The sequence below is a fragment of the Trachurus trachurus genome (genome assembly GCF_905171665.1).
Source record: "Trachurus trachurus genome assembly, chromosome: 15".
Lineage (NCBI taxonomy): Eukaryota > Metazoa > Chordata > Actinopteri > Carangiformes > Carangidae > Trachurus > Trachurus trachurus.
Window position 1 is genome coordinate 17794536 of NC_139906.1, and position 16335 is coordinate 17810870.

The 16335-nt window shown below is 41.2% G+C and overlaps 3 protein-coding genes across 3 annotated transcripts; all 3 read right to left on the reverse strand.

The window, feature by feature from the left end:
- Positions 1-5239: 5239 nt before the first annotated feature.
- On the reverse strand, positions 5240-7405 carry LOC310997764 (GTPase IMAP family member 4-like; the record flags this gene model as incomplete). Its single annotated transcript, XM_083987556.1, has 3 exons — positions 5240-5286; positions 6149-7036; positions 7390-7405. 3 exons carry the CDS (start codon positions 7403-7405, stop codon positions 5240-5242), a joined length of 951 nt encoding a protein of 316 aa, XP_083843682.1.
- Positions 7406-8691: 1286 nt separating this feature from the next.
- LOC310998395 (GTPase IMAP family member 4-like) lies at positions 8692-11426 on the reverse strand. The gene is made up of 2 exons (XM_083988422.1): positions 11353-11426; positions 8692-9940 (listed from the first exon to the last, which is right to left on the reverse strand). Exons 1-2 carry the CDS (start codon positions 11363-11365, stop codon positions 8907-8909), a joined length of 1047 nt encoding a protein of 348 aa, XP_083844548.1. The 5' UTR covers positions 11366-11426; the 3' UTR covers positions 8692-8906.
- Positions 11427-13027: 1601 nt separating this feature from the next.
- On the reverse strand, positions 13028-15579 carry LOC310998396 (GTPase IMAP family member 4-like). The gene is made up of 2 exons (XM_083988423.1): positions 15497-15579; positions 13028-15162 (listed from the first exon to the last, which is right to left on the reverse strand). The coding sequence occupies exons 1-2, from the start codon at positions 15507-15509 to the stop codon at positions 14135-14137; spliced, it is 1041 nt and encodes a 346-aa protein (XP_083844549.1). The 5' UTR covers positions 15510-15579; the 3' UTR covers positions 13028-14134.
- Between the last annotated feature and the right edge of the window lie 756 nt (positions 15580-16335).

Here is a 16335-nt window from a genome sequence, read left to right on the forward strand (position 1 = left end):
TGTGTTGGTGGGGGGGGGCAACACTAATGATTGTTGATTTGCTGTGGGAACATTTCCAGATAGTGAATGTAGAGGTTAAGGTAAAATAAAAGGGTAAAAGTAAAGGCTGCAATAGAACCATATCATGCACCAATGTGCTTCTACTTTTAGAATTTCATATCTCAACCGTTTGTATGATCTGTATTTTAATGTTATTACTTCAAGTGCACCACTGTTTTGATAACTCTGCAATTTATGTATTTGAATTTTGTATGAAAAATTCCTACTGCAAATGTGGATATTTATACGAGCTGCTTTTGGTAATGTTTTCTCTGACTTGGACCTTTTATTGTAATAAATCAGTTTTAGTGTGGCCTTTCTAAATGCTGTTGGATCTCTGCTGACACCAAACATAATACACAGCTCAGACTTCCCACAAAGAAAACATTCATCTTTATTATTTCCTGCACTTCCAGTGTGACTGGAGCTCAGATTAGCATTGTTCTTCTGAGTGACCCTCTGTGCCAGCTAGTTCCCATGAGCTTGTGTGTGTGTGTGTGTGTGTGTGTGTGTGTGTGTGTGTGTGTGTGTGTGTGTGTGTGTGTGTGTGTGTGTGTGTGTGTGTGTGTGTGTGTGTGTGTGTGTGTGTGTGTGTGTGTGTGTGTGTGTGTGTGTGTGAACTTATCAACATTACATTACACAATGGGGGTATCCTGAGAGAGGAGGACTGTTCCTTTTTCCCACAGTTTTACAAACAGTAAGACTGTTGTAATGTTTTGTGGACCCACCTTGACCCTAAACATGGATCCACAGCCAGACCCAACAGGTTGGGTGGGTTTGGATTGAATGTTTGTAATTGTTAAAGTTTTTTTTTTTTTTTTTTTTTTATGAATCCAAGCTGAAATAAAATTTTAAAAAAAACACACACCGTCGGTCCAAGAACATTTATACACCATGGACAAGGTTTCAATCCTCAAACAAAAGAAGAGAAACAGCAGTTTCTCTTCTTTTGGCCGCACAAAATAATGAGGTAACTTTATATTTTACAGCCTTGATATTGATATTTGAATATCCACGCTCATTCCAGTCACTTAAGTCAGATGGAATATGAAGCAACAACTTATGTAATTGCCAGTAATTGCCAGAAATAATCAGCTTTTCTAAAAACTAAAAAGTCTAATGCAGCACTGTGGATTACCTTTCACCAAGAAGGCCAAGCCTAGATCAGGATTCAAGCTTCAGGGGAGCTCATATGGGGGTGAAAATTAACCCCAGAGCTCTAAGGAACATACACAATGTGATGTATTGAAATTACCAATCTGTTGAGGCTCCAAACAAATTGAACAGATCATCAACACAAGTCATTAATTCTAAGACGTCTGTTTATAATTGCACATCTTCTCAGAGAGACAAATGGCTGTAGGCTATATTGTAGAGTGGCTTGAGTGTGTTATTGCTGAATATGACACACCACCAAAGAAAATCAATGTTTTTGTCTGTGACAATGCTGTAAATGTAACAGTAGTGATAAGGATTTTAGCAGAAAAGCAGATAATTATTTTGTCTATGAACATCCTAAGGGGAGTGATTTGACATTCTCTAAAGCTAAAATATTATGCAACAGTAAATAGGCAGCACACTGGTACATGTAAACACTACTGGAATAACACATCAGCCAGACTGGGACGCAGCTAAATAATGACTGCTACATGGACTGACTCAACAGTGACTCCAAGAGGGACACAGAGCGATTGCTGGTATGTGAGTGTATCTCCATATCATTCAACAGAGGACTTTGTGACTCTGTAAGATGCAAGTGGGGCCATAGTTTCCAATTTTCTGTTTCAGAACACAATGTTCAAAACAAAATGTGACACACCAAGCGCTCTTGAAAGGTCATCATCTTGTGCTGGTCCTCTGAAATGCTGTCAACTTCACACGAAAGTGCAGATTTGAGTCGCTTTCCCAGTTTTTGTTTGACGTTGATATAGGAGGAAGGAATCAGCTGATACAGCCTGCTCTTAGTGTTTGATGGGGGAGGGAGCATCATGAAGTCAACCACATAATTATATTCAAATTAAATGAAACATGGCTAAAGCAGTGTGAAAAAGAAAGGAAGGGTAGGTGGTATTACAGGAAAGTAGGAGAAATAAGATGTGCAGAGAGAACCAAGAGGGAAGAGATAGTTATCTCAAAACTTAGGATTGGACATATGCTACAGCATGAACAGTAGGCCTACTTTATACAAAATAGGTAAACATGGCACAAGGGGTTGTGATTATTGTGGTGGTGGAGCATGTTAAGGAATAACAGCGAGGAGGCAAATGGTTCAGGACCAAAAGATAATGATAATTTAATTTGGTAGATATTCATCCAACTTGCATCCAACTTGGTTGAAAATTCTCAGAGTAAGTAGCCTATCTGTTTGAGAGAATAGGCTATAGGTTTTTCTTCTTATGATAGATAGATATCCTGATTCATACTCCTGGTCCGTTGGTGGCGGTAATGCGCCATAACGTTAAGAAGAAGAAGAAGAGGAGGAAGAAGGGGGCGGGGCATAGACTGTATATAAGGGGGCGGGGCCAAAAATCGTCGAACCGGAAGTCAACAAACGCGCGAGCTCCCAGCGTGAGCCAGTGGCGAGGAGATTTGTTGTTTTCCTAGGAAGAAGAAGGACGGAGTGTTTTAAATAGAAAAAGATAGAAGAACAATAAGACGGAGAGTTTCGAGGAGAAAATGAGACGTTCACTTAATGTCCGTCGATCCATCGAGTTGTTTTATGGAGAGGAAGACGCAGAGTGTGAGCCTATTTCATCTTCATCGTCCGAGGAGGAGGAGGAGAGTGGTGTTGAGGACGATGAAGTGATTGACCCGTCTTATGTCGCCGGCGATGAGAAGTAAGGCAAACTTATCAGGAATGTTTAGGCTATAGCTTTTGTTTTGTTTATTGCTCGTATGTTAACGATATAAAACTAAACTGTTGCATACACATGCACACATTGTTTCACCCTTTATCTGAACATAGATGAGTAAACCCTCATACTCATTTTCCAAGTGTTCATTTTGGGTTATATTTTTATATGTTAGCTCTTGCCTCAATGTTTGGCTACTTGTAATGTTTTCTTTTTACTGAGTATTCACATTGTTGTAGGGAGACAGAGAGTGAGAGTTTTAGTGCCCACATTTTCTTCACTATCCATCATGTGCACATGAACAGCAACTTGAACAATCTCTAATTTCTTTACACATTGTTGTCATGCACAGATACAGTGATGAGGAAAGTAGACCCTCCATACAGAGGCCGACCCAGAGAGATCGTGGGAGGGGGAGGCGGAAGAGGTCCAGATCTCCACAGGCTCAGCCACACCAAGGCTTGGAGCCCGGGAGAACAGGAAACGACCCCGACACCGACACTGCTCCACAAATCGACCAGTTCGTGCCACGGAGAACACCGGGGCCCCAGGTGGACACCCGTGCAGCCTCTTCACCTCTGGACCTGTTCAGGCTGTACTTCCCCCCAGCCACAGTGCAAACCCTCTGTGAAAACACCAACAGGTACGCAGAAAAAAACAAAGAAATGGGGAAGAAGTACAAATGGGATGACGTTGAAGTTGAGGAGCTGTACCAGTTAATCGGGCTCCTCATCTACACATCGCTGGTGTCACTGCCGAGTCTCACGGATTACTGGAAACAGGACACAATCACGTCCGTGCCGTTTCCAGCGACCGTGATGGTGAGGGACAGATTCAGGGCTCTGCTCTGGAACCTCCACCCCAGCGACCCGGACGAGGACAAGAAAAACGACGAGAAGAAGGGAACGCCAGAGTATGACAAGTTGTTCGGGATCAAGCCCATCATCGACAGCATCCTCAGTGCCTGCCAGGCTCATTATCACCCAAGGAAGGAATTGACCGTCCATGAGAGAGTGGTGACCCGCAAGGCGAAAACTGGCCTGGCCCAGTTCATGAAGGACGAACCCCTGAGGTCGCGGGTCAAGCTGTTTGTGTTGGCCGACTCGAGCAACAGTTACACGGTAAATTTCAATATCTACGTGGGAAAAACACACACGGTACACGGGCTCTCGTATGATGCTGTGATGCACCTGGTTCAGCCGTCATACCTGGGCGCCGGCTACCATGTTTACTTGGACAATTTCTGCACGAGCCCTCAGTTGTACGTCGACTTGGCCAACATGAAATATGGAGTTTCTGGGGGAGTGGTCAAGAGCAGGATGAAGGAGAAAAATGGACATGAGGCAGTGAAGAGCATCTCCCACCCCACCCCAATCACATCCTACCAGAACATGGGTGGGGTTTGCCAGTCTGACAAGATGCTCCATTACTACTCTACCCACCGCAGGACCACACGCTGGTACCGCACCCTCTTCTTGCACCTCATGGACATCGCCACCACAAACGCCTACATTCTGCACTGTGAGATCAGCTTCTTAAATGACGCGAAGCCCCTGTCCCACAAGGACTTCCAGACTGAGCTGGTGTCCCAGCTGTGCGGGGTGGACAGCGCAGGCGTGCCCGTGAAGAGGAGCGCCGACCACATTCCTGTTCCCATCGCCACGGTAACAGACGCCAGCCGGAAAGCCACACAGGGCCGCAGGATTTGCCAACAATGCCACCAGGTGGACAAAAAAAGAAATGTCACTCCCTGGAAGTGCCAATCCTGCGATGTGGCTCTGTGTTTGATTGTGGACAGAAACTGCTTTGCAGAGTGGCATAGATAAAATTTAAAAAAGTGCCAAACTGTGCCCCATTGTATATAGTTTGATATATTTGTATATACGGTAGTTTGATTACACCTCTTTTATATTTTGCATTTGGAACTGTGGGAATAAAAAGCCCTGGTGCAGCTCCGTGTAATTTTGTGTAATTAGTTTGTTTTGAAGAGTTGGAGCTGACAAAGTAAAAAACACCTATACATTTTTTTCATGGGAAATGTTTTTCATATATTTTTTTAACTTTGCCTTTCATATTTGCAACCTATGTTTACTTCCTCAGGTTCCAAAACAGTTAATTGAGCTTGTTTTTGTTGTGATTAATTTAGATATTTTTTGACGTTTTTGGGCCCAATATGTTAATTAAGTATGTTAAAGTGAAAACAAATAACTGTCAGATCATACAGGTGAGGTTGTACTGAAAGAAAGATACCAAATATGGGTATGAAATAAAGGCAACATCAAATGTATTCAAAAATGCCAAAATAGGCTCAGACTCCTAAGGGTTCATCACATGATGTGTTCATGTAGCTACATGGGGTGATCACTGCAAGTTGTAACCACAATGGACTCTGCACCTGAGGATAAAAACACCCAAGATAAAATCTTCATCGAATGTGATTGGTTATGTTGACTAAAGAGAAGTTAGATGAGGGGAATAAGACTCCCAGCCCCCTTGACTCTTCTTCTAAATAAACTTTGTGTCAGTTAGTACCTGTACATCACCAGCAGGTGTCAGCATCACTACATGGATGCTGTACATGGAGAGCTCATGGTGTGTGACAGACATGGATAATTAAGCATATGACAGGTTGAGGAGATAATTTTGAATTCATGCCTTCTGATATAATTTGTACAGTTTGATCACAGAATCTGCTCATTGTAGATTAACTGCAGCTTGAAAAGTGGCTGGTATCAGGGGTCAGTGATAAAAAGCTGCAGTTAAGACAGTTTCCACCAGCCTCACTCTGACTTGATAAAATCACATTACTTTATTCAGCCGCTGTGAATGGGCCCGGATGTCAGACTCGCTAACAAAAAACTCACTGAGATTTTCTAATCAAAATCAAAGTGTTTATTAACCAAACAAAAGAGGTTAACTCATAATAAAGTGTGCAAACTAAACCAAAGTAATCACAGTGATCAACATGACCTGCTACTAAAATTGACATGAACTAAGTAATACTCAAAATAAACAACCCATAACCTTAACCAACCTACAACCATATTAAAATGCTAGAGAGAGATCATGATTACATATAATAATAAACAAACATTGCTCACTTATTCATTGATTTCTTTACATGACTGTACAAGCAGAAGATTGATGGCGCCGTTCAGCTTGGACCCTGGCCCTTGACGAGTAGTTGCCTCTTAATCTATGTATTTTTCTCTGAAGGTCACTGTCATGTTTCGCTTGTAAATCTCTCCTCATTTTACCCAGTTCACGATCTCTCTCTTCTCTCTCTCTCTTTCTCTCTGCTTCTCTCTTCTCCCTCTCCCTTCTTCTCTCCTCATTCATCTCCTGCTTATCCCTCTTCCTCTCCTCCTTTCTCTCTTTCCTCTCTCTCTCTCTCTCAGCCTGCAGTTGTTCATTAATCTTCCTCATTGCCTCATCATATTTTCCCCGAAGTTTCCTCTCAATTGCCTCTTGTTTTCTGCGAATTTTCTCTTCTTTCTTCTCCAGGATGCGTCTTTTCTCCTCTTCGATTGCCCTCTCAGCCTCTTTGAACAACTCGTTGGTGTAGTGACTTCCTCCGTTCCTCTGGACCATATTTCTGATCTTCTGAAATAGCTCACTGACCTGTGAGCTCTCTGTCAGCTTATTGTTGAAGACATGGTACTGGCCATTGCATTTGGCCACAAGCTCTTGCAGGTCTGGACATTCATCCAAGAACTCTTCAATGGTGTTGTCCAGAAAGTCTCCACCAGTGAAGAGAACCATGCTGTATCGACCTGCGTCCTTGCCAAAGATTTCCTGAATCTTCTTCACCGACCCTTTTTCCTCCGCTGTGAATCTGCCCACCTTGATGACCACCAGGAAGACGTGGGGTCCAGGAGCAGCGAAAGAGATGCATTTCCCCAGTTGCTTGGATGTTTGTTCCTCATCAAACCTGGTGTCAAACAAGCCTGGGGTGTCAATGACAGCAACTTTCTGCTTATCCACTGTAGCTGTGCCCTTAGAGCACTCTACAGTCAGAGATTTAGCACTGCACTTTGATTCAAAGCACAGTCGGCCCAGAATGGTGTTTCCTGTGGCACTTTTCCCGTTCCCCGTCTTCCCCACCATCACAATCCTCAGCTCCTCATTATTTGTTCTGCAAGATCCTGTGAAGAGCAATAAGAATATGTAACAGGTTACTCATAGATGTACAGGAGCGGGTAGGCTACTTAGAAAAAAAAGTTGTACATTATTAATTTCTCACCCAAAACATAGCAAAGATATTAAACTGATCAGATGAACCAGAGTTAAAGCAGAAGTAAGCGGAATATTTGTGTTAATATAAGTCTTAAATAGTTATATCTTCCGACAGCAATCACTTACATAGAGTGTTTGATCTGAAACACGGGTCTGTCAGTCACTCTGCTCTGCTGTAAGCCGAGGAGAAAACTTTCCTTGTATCCTACAACCTTTATCCAATGAGGAGAGAGAACGGCAAAATAATGGTAACTTGACTCACCTGAGTTGTCGTCCATGTTTGGGTTATAAAAGTTGCTGTGGGTGATCAGAGTATAGAGACGCTGCAGCTGAAGTCAAGAATTTAAGTGTTGAAGAGTGTGTCTGCCACACCTCCTGTCTGTCTGGTTTTATACATACCAAACAACAACCTGAGAAATTTGCACTGGTCACCGTCAAACAATAGAAATCAAAGTAAAGGTATTTAAAACCATTTACTTTATACAGTATGATCTTGGTGTGGCAAGGATATCAAGATGTGCCTCGGTTTAAGTTTGTTACTGAAGCTGTGTAGTTAAAGGTTTATTTGAAATGGGACCTCACATATTCATGAACATACAAAAAAACAAAACAATTAATTGCAGTAAATATGTCGGATTTAGCTGGGAGCTAATTTCCATCCGTAGTCCCATGACACATAATTAAATAAAATTACACTCAGACATTTAAAACGATAGACAATAACCTTAGCGAGGGGGTTAGCACATAGGGTTAGCATCAGGTTGTGTATTGACCCACAAATTGCCACATTGCTCAAAATCACCTTTTACCAACCACACATTCATGTCTATCTGAATTGAATTGAATTGAAAACTTTATTGAACAACATTAAACAAGTGTTCAAAAGGATTAAAACACAATAAAGCCCAAAGGCTTATTTCCATTGTGGTCCTATTTGATGGTAGACAAATACACATGTGAAAACTATTTTTGAAAACTTACATAAAGTTGGTTGAGGCCTGCTCACCTTACTAGCCTACAGTAACTGTAAGAAGCCTGATAAGAAAAAAGAAATGCTTCAAGACAAGAGACTGTATTAAAGACTTTTCTTTTTTATAACTCCCTGTTTGTTACAGAGAATGGAAACAGGTAGGCTATTTTAAGCTCCATGCTGTGTCAAGTGGAACTGGAATGGTATGTATGAAATGTTTTATGATTATTTTTTTTTCTACAGTAGCCTACTCCTACACTGTCTGACTCAACAATGACTGTGATTTACTTTTTTCTGGATGTTAGAAAGTAATTCCACAACAGTAGCTTTAGGCTACACATCTCACTTGTTACAGTGGGTAATACACAAGACAATTAAACAGACCGTCCAGCTGGTCTGGTCATGATTATGGGCATGTGGGTACATCTACTGTATTGGCATGTCTGTCAGTGAGTCAGTATAGCTATACATACAGTATGTGAATGAGAATTTAAGAGTTTCTTCGATGTTGCCATGAAACGATTCAGTCCACTACAAATTTGGCCTGTTCCTCTAACAGTCAGTCAGAGTGCTTGTAGCAGGTTTATTAAAGCAGAGTAGTGTATTCTCTTAGATTATTAGACTTTAAGTATAATCAGCTCAATCCTGCAAACAACAGTTGGAAACAAAAGGTTTCTAAAGAATATTATCTAAAATACAACATAATAGGCTGCAGATTTAATTTTAGAAGTTCTGAAAAATGTTTATTATTATCTGGTAACTGCTGGAACTGCATTGTGAGTATTGGCAAACAATCTTGCTGGAATTATTTACAGGATTGTACAGGGAAGCATGGAAAATGGATTGATGTGCTCAGCTTGAGACCTGGCCCTCGATGAGTAGTCGTCCCTTATACGACTCATTTCCCTCTGAAGGTCACTGTCATGTTTCGCTTGTAAATCGCTCTTCATTTTACCCAGTTCACGTTCTCTCTCTTCTCTCTCTCTCTTTCTCTCTGCGTCTCTCTCCTCCCTCTCTCTTCTTCTCTCCTCATTCATCTCCTGCTTATCCCTCTTTCTCTCCTGCTCTCTCTCTTTCCTCTCTCTCTCTCTTTCAGCCTGGAGTTGTTCATTAATCTTCCTCATTGCCTCATCATATTTCCCCTGAAGTTTCCTCTCAATTTCCTCTTGTTCTCTGCGGATTTTCTCTTCTTCCACCTCCAGGATGCGTCTTTTCTCCTCTTCGATTGCCCTCTCAGCCTCTTGGAACATCTCATTGGTGTAGTGACTTCCTCCGTTCCTCTGAACGATATTTCTGATCTTCTGAAATAGCTCATTGACCTGTGAGCTCTCCGTCAGCTTATTGTTGAAGACATGGTACTGGCCGTTGCATTTGGCCACAAGCTCTTGCAGGTCTGGACATTCATCCAAGAACTCTTCAATGGTGGTGTCCAGATCGTCTCCACCAGTGAAGAGAACCATGCTGTATCGACCTGCGTCCTTGCCAAAGATTTCCTGAATCTTCGTCACCGACCCTTTTTCCTCCGCTGTGAATCTGCCCACCTTGATGACCACCAGGAAGACGTGGGGTCCTGGAGCAGCGAAAGAGACGCATTTCCCTATTTGCTTGGCTGTTTGTTCCTGGTTAAACCTGGTGTCAAACAAGCCTGGGGTGTCAATGACAGCAACTTTCTGCCCATCCACTGTAGCTGTGCCCTTAGAGCACTCTACAGTCAGAGATTTAGCACTGCACTTAGATTCAAAGCATTTTCGGCCCAGAATGGTGTTTCCTGTGGAACTTTTCCCGTTCCCCGTCTTCCCCACCATCACAATCCTCAGCTCCTCAGTATTTGTTCTGCAAGATCCTGTGAAGTGAGATGAGAATATACAACAGGTTACTCATAGAAATATGCAGGAGGAGCAGGTACTTCTAACATTTCTTATACATTCTCCATTTCTCAGCCAAAACATAGCAAAGATTTAATCCAAGGTGAATCACGGTGAATTTGAAAGTACATCTTTAGACTTATGATGCCTGTTGGGAGACTGTGTAATAATGTGAGTCGTACATGTAAAGGTCAGAAGCTCATGCTATGTCATCACGTTTTGTTTAAGCCACGCCCGGTGTGTTGTTTTCTTTTTTTTCCTTACAATATTTATTGGTAACCATGAGGTTTAACAAACACATGACAGAAATTTGTTTAACACTGAACAGACCAGGGGATACTGCAGTTCATTGTCAGTCCGTTCAAGAATCAAATTAAATGCATAGTTTTCAACAGATCTTCTCAGCTTTGTTGTTGTTAATCAGTTCAAGTAGGGTGCCATACTGCTGGAGTTCAACAATGAAACGAAGAAAGCAGGGTTTCGATCCAGACCATTTTGATTTGTGAATATGAAACTTTCCAAGAATAATTAGAAGTTGTATTATGTAGGCAGTGTTGCTCTCCATCCCACCAAAAACAAAATAGAGCATTACATCAAACACAGTAAATTGTATAGTAATATTAATTTTTCCATTTTCAAAGTGATAAAACAGATGAAATATTGTTTCTTTGTCAACATTACAGAAAGTACAAGAATGATCAATGTTTGACTTAGCCTAAATCTTTCCAAAACCTCCTTAGCGGGATAAATTTGGTCTAACACGTTGTAGGATAGGTTCTTTCAACTTATTATGCAATATTTGTTTAAAACACTACAGGCTTTTTTCCACTGTAAATTGCTCATGATAGACGACCAGAAGAATTTTGCTGCAGGTGCTACAGTAGCCTATACTTCAATGCGTTTCTAATGTGCCTGTTACTGCAAGCTTTATCTTGAATATTGATATCTCCAATAAAAAAAACTGCCTAGAACAAAATTAATTGGTTTCTGCTAGGTTACAGTTCCTTAAAAAAGTTTTCTATTCTGGGGAAGCTGGAAGTGAGTTCCGCCATGACACAAGATGTGAGTGTATGCTAGTCTCGAATAAACATGCTTGAAGAAGCTAAAGAATATCTCTGCCTCTGTCAACTTATTCTCCGAGTTCAGTGCGAGTAAAAGCTGCAAAGCTCAACAATGCCCCAAATTAAATCATGATTTTCTAAGTGAAAAATGGATACACACACACAATTAATGAATAATCAGTTATTTGCAGTTTTATCCGTTTAGAGAAGCATTAATCTATAGGACCGACAGCTATATGTTACATAAAACAAGATCTGGCAGTGATCACTGCTGCACCACCATAAAATAATAGTAGCCTACTTTAAAGCATAGCAGTAACGTGACTTACCGAAGCTGTCCATGGTTCGAGCAGAGACGGAGACGGAGAGTCAGGAGCTGAAGTGTTGAAGAGTTCAGTGTGTGTCTGCCTCCTGTCTGTCTGGCTTTATACATACAAACGAGTGACTCGTAGTGAAAGTGAAACTATGGTTTCATCTGGCCAATCAAAGACAACGATGTGCACAGTAGGCGTGGTTTAGAAAATAAATAAATTTCAATAAAATTCTAATGTTATAAAGTGATAAGATTAAGATTAACCCCACATGATAACACAGGAGGAAATTATGTTCCTATAGCCTAGCTATCTTGTAAAGACAATCCAAAGAAAGACAATTCTTGATATGAATCATATCATCTGTGCAAACAAAATGTAGGCTATAGGTTGTCAAATGACAACATTTATTTCATGGCAGTTAAACTCTCATCAAATCAGTTTTATTGATTTCACTTCAAACCTCACCTCCTACTACTTTCTTTTTGGTTTTACACAGTGGATCTTCATGACAACATCAACCTATCCTGATTAAAGCAGTTGAACAGCTTTTTGTACAGTCCATCTAGATAGACTTAAAGCAGAAGTAAGCGATCCGGTCGTTTTGGCTAACTTCTTGTCAGCCGATGGAGTTAGCAGCCCCCGCCCTCGTCATGGATCTATTGGTCCTTGTCCCTACGTCACCACATTCACGCGCATCCCTTGGCTGCACACCATAGACTGTAAAATCTGCACACACAGCCCTTCATGCCGTTCTCTCTCCTCATTGGATAAAGGTTGTAGGATACAAGGAAGTATACAAGAAGTTTTCTCCTCGGCTTACAGCAGAGCAGAGTGACTGACAGACCCGTGTTTCGGACCAAACACTCTATGTAAGTGATTGCTGTCGGAAGATATAACTATTTAAGACTTATATTAACACAAACATTCCGCTTACTTCTGCTTTAACTAATGACATTTTGTCTGTTTGGTTGTCCAAGGCCAAGGAACAGTTTCACTTTGTTGATTCTCCCTTTGGTGCTGGGACACTTCTCTTGTTATTTTCAGTTGGTTTTGTAAAGAATCATTCAGACAACAATGTCACTAACCTTTGTATTTTACTATTTGTAGTAGTTGTTGATGATAGGAGCTACAAATGAAGGGTCACATTACCTGTGTGTCATAGTAGGTGAATGTAGCTGCTCACATGTTGAATTGGGAATGACTGATTATTTCTTTTTTTAGAGAGTTTAGTTCATTCTCTCACTTCAAGTAATGCTGCTATGAAGTATTTTTTATTTGTTTAGATAGTTGAGATCTCAAATGATCTTAAGCAGCATTGGACAATAGAGGAATGTGAGACTGTCTCAGATGAGTTGGTAAAACTAGGTGTGTCAGACAGTGAGAAAAGGTGAGAGGACTGAGAGTCACTGAGGTGCTGTGACTTGATAACCCATTTCTCCAGAGATTTAATTCATATTAATGCAACTCATTATTTCAAAAGTTTTCAAGTCTTCAAACGTCTTCAAGTTAGCACAGCTATAAGTTGAGAAGTTGTAAAGATTAAAAATTAGAAATTTTTGGTTGAAGTAGCTTCAAATACATAAATAAAATGAATGGATGCATGAATGATGTACAGTATATCATTGAGAAGTGATAGATCATTTATTTTAATTCTGTATAATGGTGTACAACATTGATATTAAGAAATACCTTTTAAGAATAGCAAAAATGTACCAATAATTGACAGATTATTTTTCCAAGCCAAACGTTGTCCTGGTTGACCACATTGTGCACCCCCTTAGAGAAGCCCTATCAGCTGTCCAATCTGTCATCTATGGCAGACATGCCTACCAGCCAACACAAAATCTACCACATGACACACCTTTACATGAGAAACATCCCAACCATCCGGCAGAACTGGACTGAACTCGGTTCATGGCAAAAGGTGAAGCCAAACCTTAGACAACATGCACAACAGGTGGATGTGATGCCAGCTATGTTTATCACATATCAAACTTCAACACACGCACAGTCGCACACAGGCTGACAGCTCATTAATGTCAGTATCAAGGGAGATGATCATTTGTCTGATAAGCTCTGTCTGCCCAATGGGTGGCTCTTGATCAAGATCTTGATATTAAGATTGAGGGTTTGATTCCCATGATGACAGAGATCAGACTGCAACTATGATGGTGCCACAGATTGAAGCCTTTTTTGCTTTTAAAGAAATCTGTTTTGCATAATCATCAGCTCATCAATGATTTCATACATTTGGAGCAGTGTTTTAATCAAAGATAGAAGAAAGCTCTACATGTATCTCTACATGATGATGAGCTGTGTTCATTATAGTTCAGACCATGCTCTTGGTTAAAAAAAAAAAGAAGTCAGGCAGATGAGGGGAATGAGACTCCCAGCCACTTAGAGCCGGGACCCCTAAACAACTGTTTTCACAGTACCACTATAGACTTTTTTTAAACAAACAAAAACATTTCCTATAGTCATGCAAAGAAAGGTTGGTTAGTGTTACAGTTTTTTATTTATTGATATCTATTGTCACTGATACCAGTAAATCTAGTAAATCACCAGCAGATGTCAGTATCACAATAACAGCAGATCATGGGTAGAAAGGGTCAATCGCATGGAAGGTAAAATGAAGATACAGACATTTTATATCAATATCTTAATAGAACCAAAGACCTAAAGAATCTAAGTTTATGGATATCTGTACAGCTGAATCATACAATTTGCTCGTTTCATTTGATTTGATACGCAGCACTGATATTGGTATTAACAAACATAAGTTGATGCAGAATTTGTTTTACAGGATTGCACAGGGAGAAGATTTACGCTTCTGCTCAGCTTGAGACCTGGCCCTCGATGCGTAGTCGTCCCTTATTTTATTCATTTCCCTCTTAAGGTCACTGTCATGTTTCGCTTGTAAATCGCTCTTCATTTTACCCAGTTCACGTTCTCTGTCTTCTCTCTCTCTCTTTCTCTCTGCTTCTCTCTCCTCCCTCTCTCTTCTTCTCTCCTCATTCATCTCCTGCTTATCCCTCTGCCTCTCCTGCTCTCTCTCTCTCCTCTCTCTCTCTCTCTCAGCCTGGAGTTGCTCATTAATTTTCCTCATTGCCTCATCATATTTCCCCTGAAGTTTCCTCTCCATTTCCTCTTGTTCTCTGCGGATTTTCTCTTTTTCCTCCTCCAGGATGCGTCTTTTCTCCTCTTCGATTGCCCTCTCAGCCTCTTGGAACATCTCGTTGGTGTAGTGACTTCCTCCGTTCCTCTGGACCATATTTCTGATCTTCTGAAATAGCTCACTGACCTGTGAGCGCTCCTTCAGCCTGTTGTTGAAGACATGGTACTGGCCGTTGCATTTGGCCACAAGCTCTTTCAGGTCTGGACATTCATCCAAGAACTCTTCAATGGTGTTGTCCAGAAAGTCTCCACCAGTGAAGAGAACCATGCTGTATCGACCTGCGTCCTTGCCAAAGATTTCCTGAATCTTCGTCACCGACCCTTTTTCCTCCGCTGTGAATCTGCCCACCTTGATGACCACCAGGAAGACGTGGGGTCCTGGAGCAGCGAAAGAGATGCATTTCCCTACTTGCTTGGATGTTTGTTCCTCATCAAACCTGGTGTCAAACAAGCCTGGGGTGTCAATGACAGCAACTTTCTGCTTATCCACTGTAGCTGTGCCCTTAGAGCACTCTACAGTCAGAGATTTAGCACTGCACTTTGATTCAAAGCACTGTCGGCCCAGAATGGTGTTTCCTGTGGCACTTTTCCCATTCCCAGTCTTCCCCACCATCACAATCCTCAGCTCCTCATTATTTGTTATGCAAGATCCTGTGAAGAGCAATGAGAATATAACAGGTTACCAATAGAGATGTGTTGGAACATTTCTTTTGTAGCTACATGATTAATTTCTCAACCCTGAAACATAGCAACTATTTAAACTGATTAGCTAAACCAGAGCTGAATTTGAAAGTTTGATTGTGATCTTCTAATTGAAAATGGATTATAAAACAGAAATAAAAAATAATTGAAAAAACAAAAACAGTTTGCCATTTTATCATAAGAATTTATCTATGGGACCTACAGTATTATATAAAATAACATCAGGCAATAATCACTGTTATGTCACCATAAATATAATGGTAATTTAAAACACATGACTCACCGAAGCTGTCCATAGTTATAGCAGAGACGACACTGGAGCTCAATAGTCTGAAGTGCTGAAGAGTCCACTGTGTGTCTGCCACACCTCCCTTCTGTCTGGCTTTATAAGCACTGAGCCGACCGGAAAAATCTGCACTGTGACGTCAAAGTGAAAGTGAAACTCAAATAAAGTCTTGCTACTTTAACCACAAAAGACTAGTGTTCCTGCTGCTCACCCCTCCCTTCACCATTTACCAGAAATGGCTTACAGTTCTCTTACAGTAAACTGAAACTGCAGTAAACTGAAAGGTGTACTGCAGAGTAAGGAATTCCCCCATCGGCTGATCCTCCTTGAAATCCTACCACTTCCCTCACCACATACACACACACCACCACACTGTGACTGATTGTCATGGTTTGTCTATAGTTCCTGTTTTATTCTGAAGTTCCCATGTTTTGTCTTCCTGCGCTTTCTCTCCTGTGAACACGGGTGTTATACCTCATGTTAGTCACCTGTGTCTCGTTTCTGTCTCATGTTTCACCTCAGTGTTTGTCCTTCATTGGTTTGTCTGCATTCATCACTTGTTTGCCTGTGGTTGTGTTCAGTGGTGCTTTGAGTTCCTTCCTGCATGTTCTTCAGTGTACCTCTGTAAGTCAATACATTTTTTTTCATTACTCCATCATACCTGTCATCTTCTGAGTCTGCATTTGGATCCAGTCCCTTCAAATCTGTGATACTAAATAATTTATTCATCTGCTTTACATCTAATGGCCCATCATCAAACACACAGGCTTCCCATGACCAAGCCCTATGTTCCCACAGCCTTATGTTCCCACAGCCATATGTTCCCACAGCCCTAT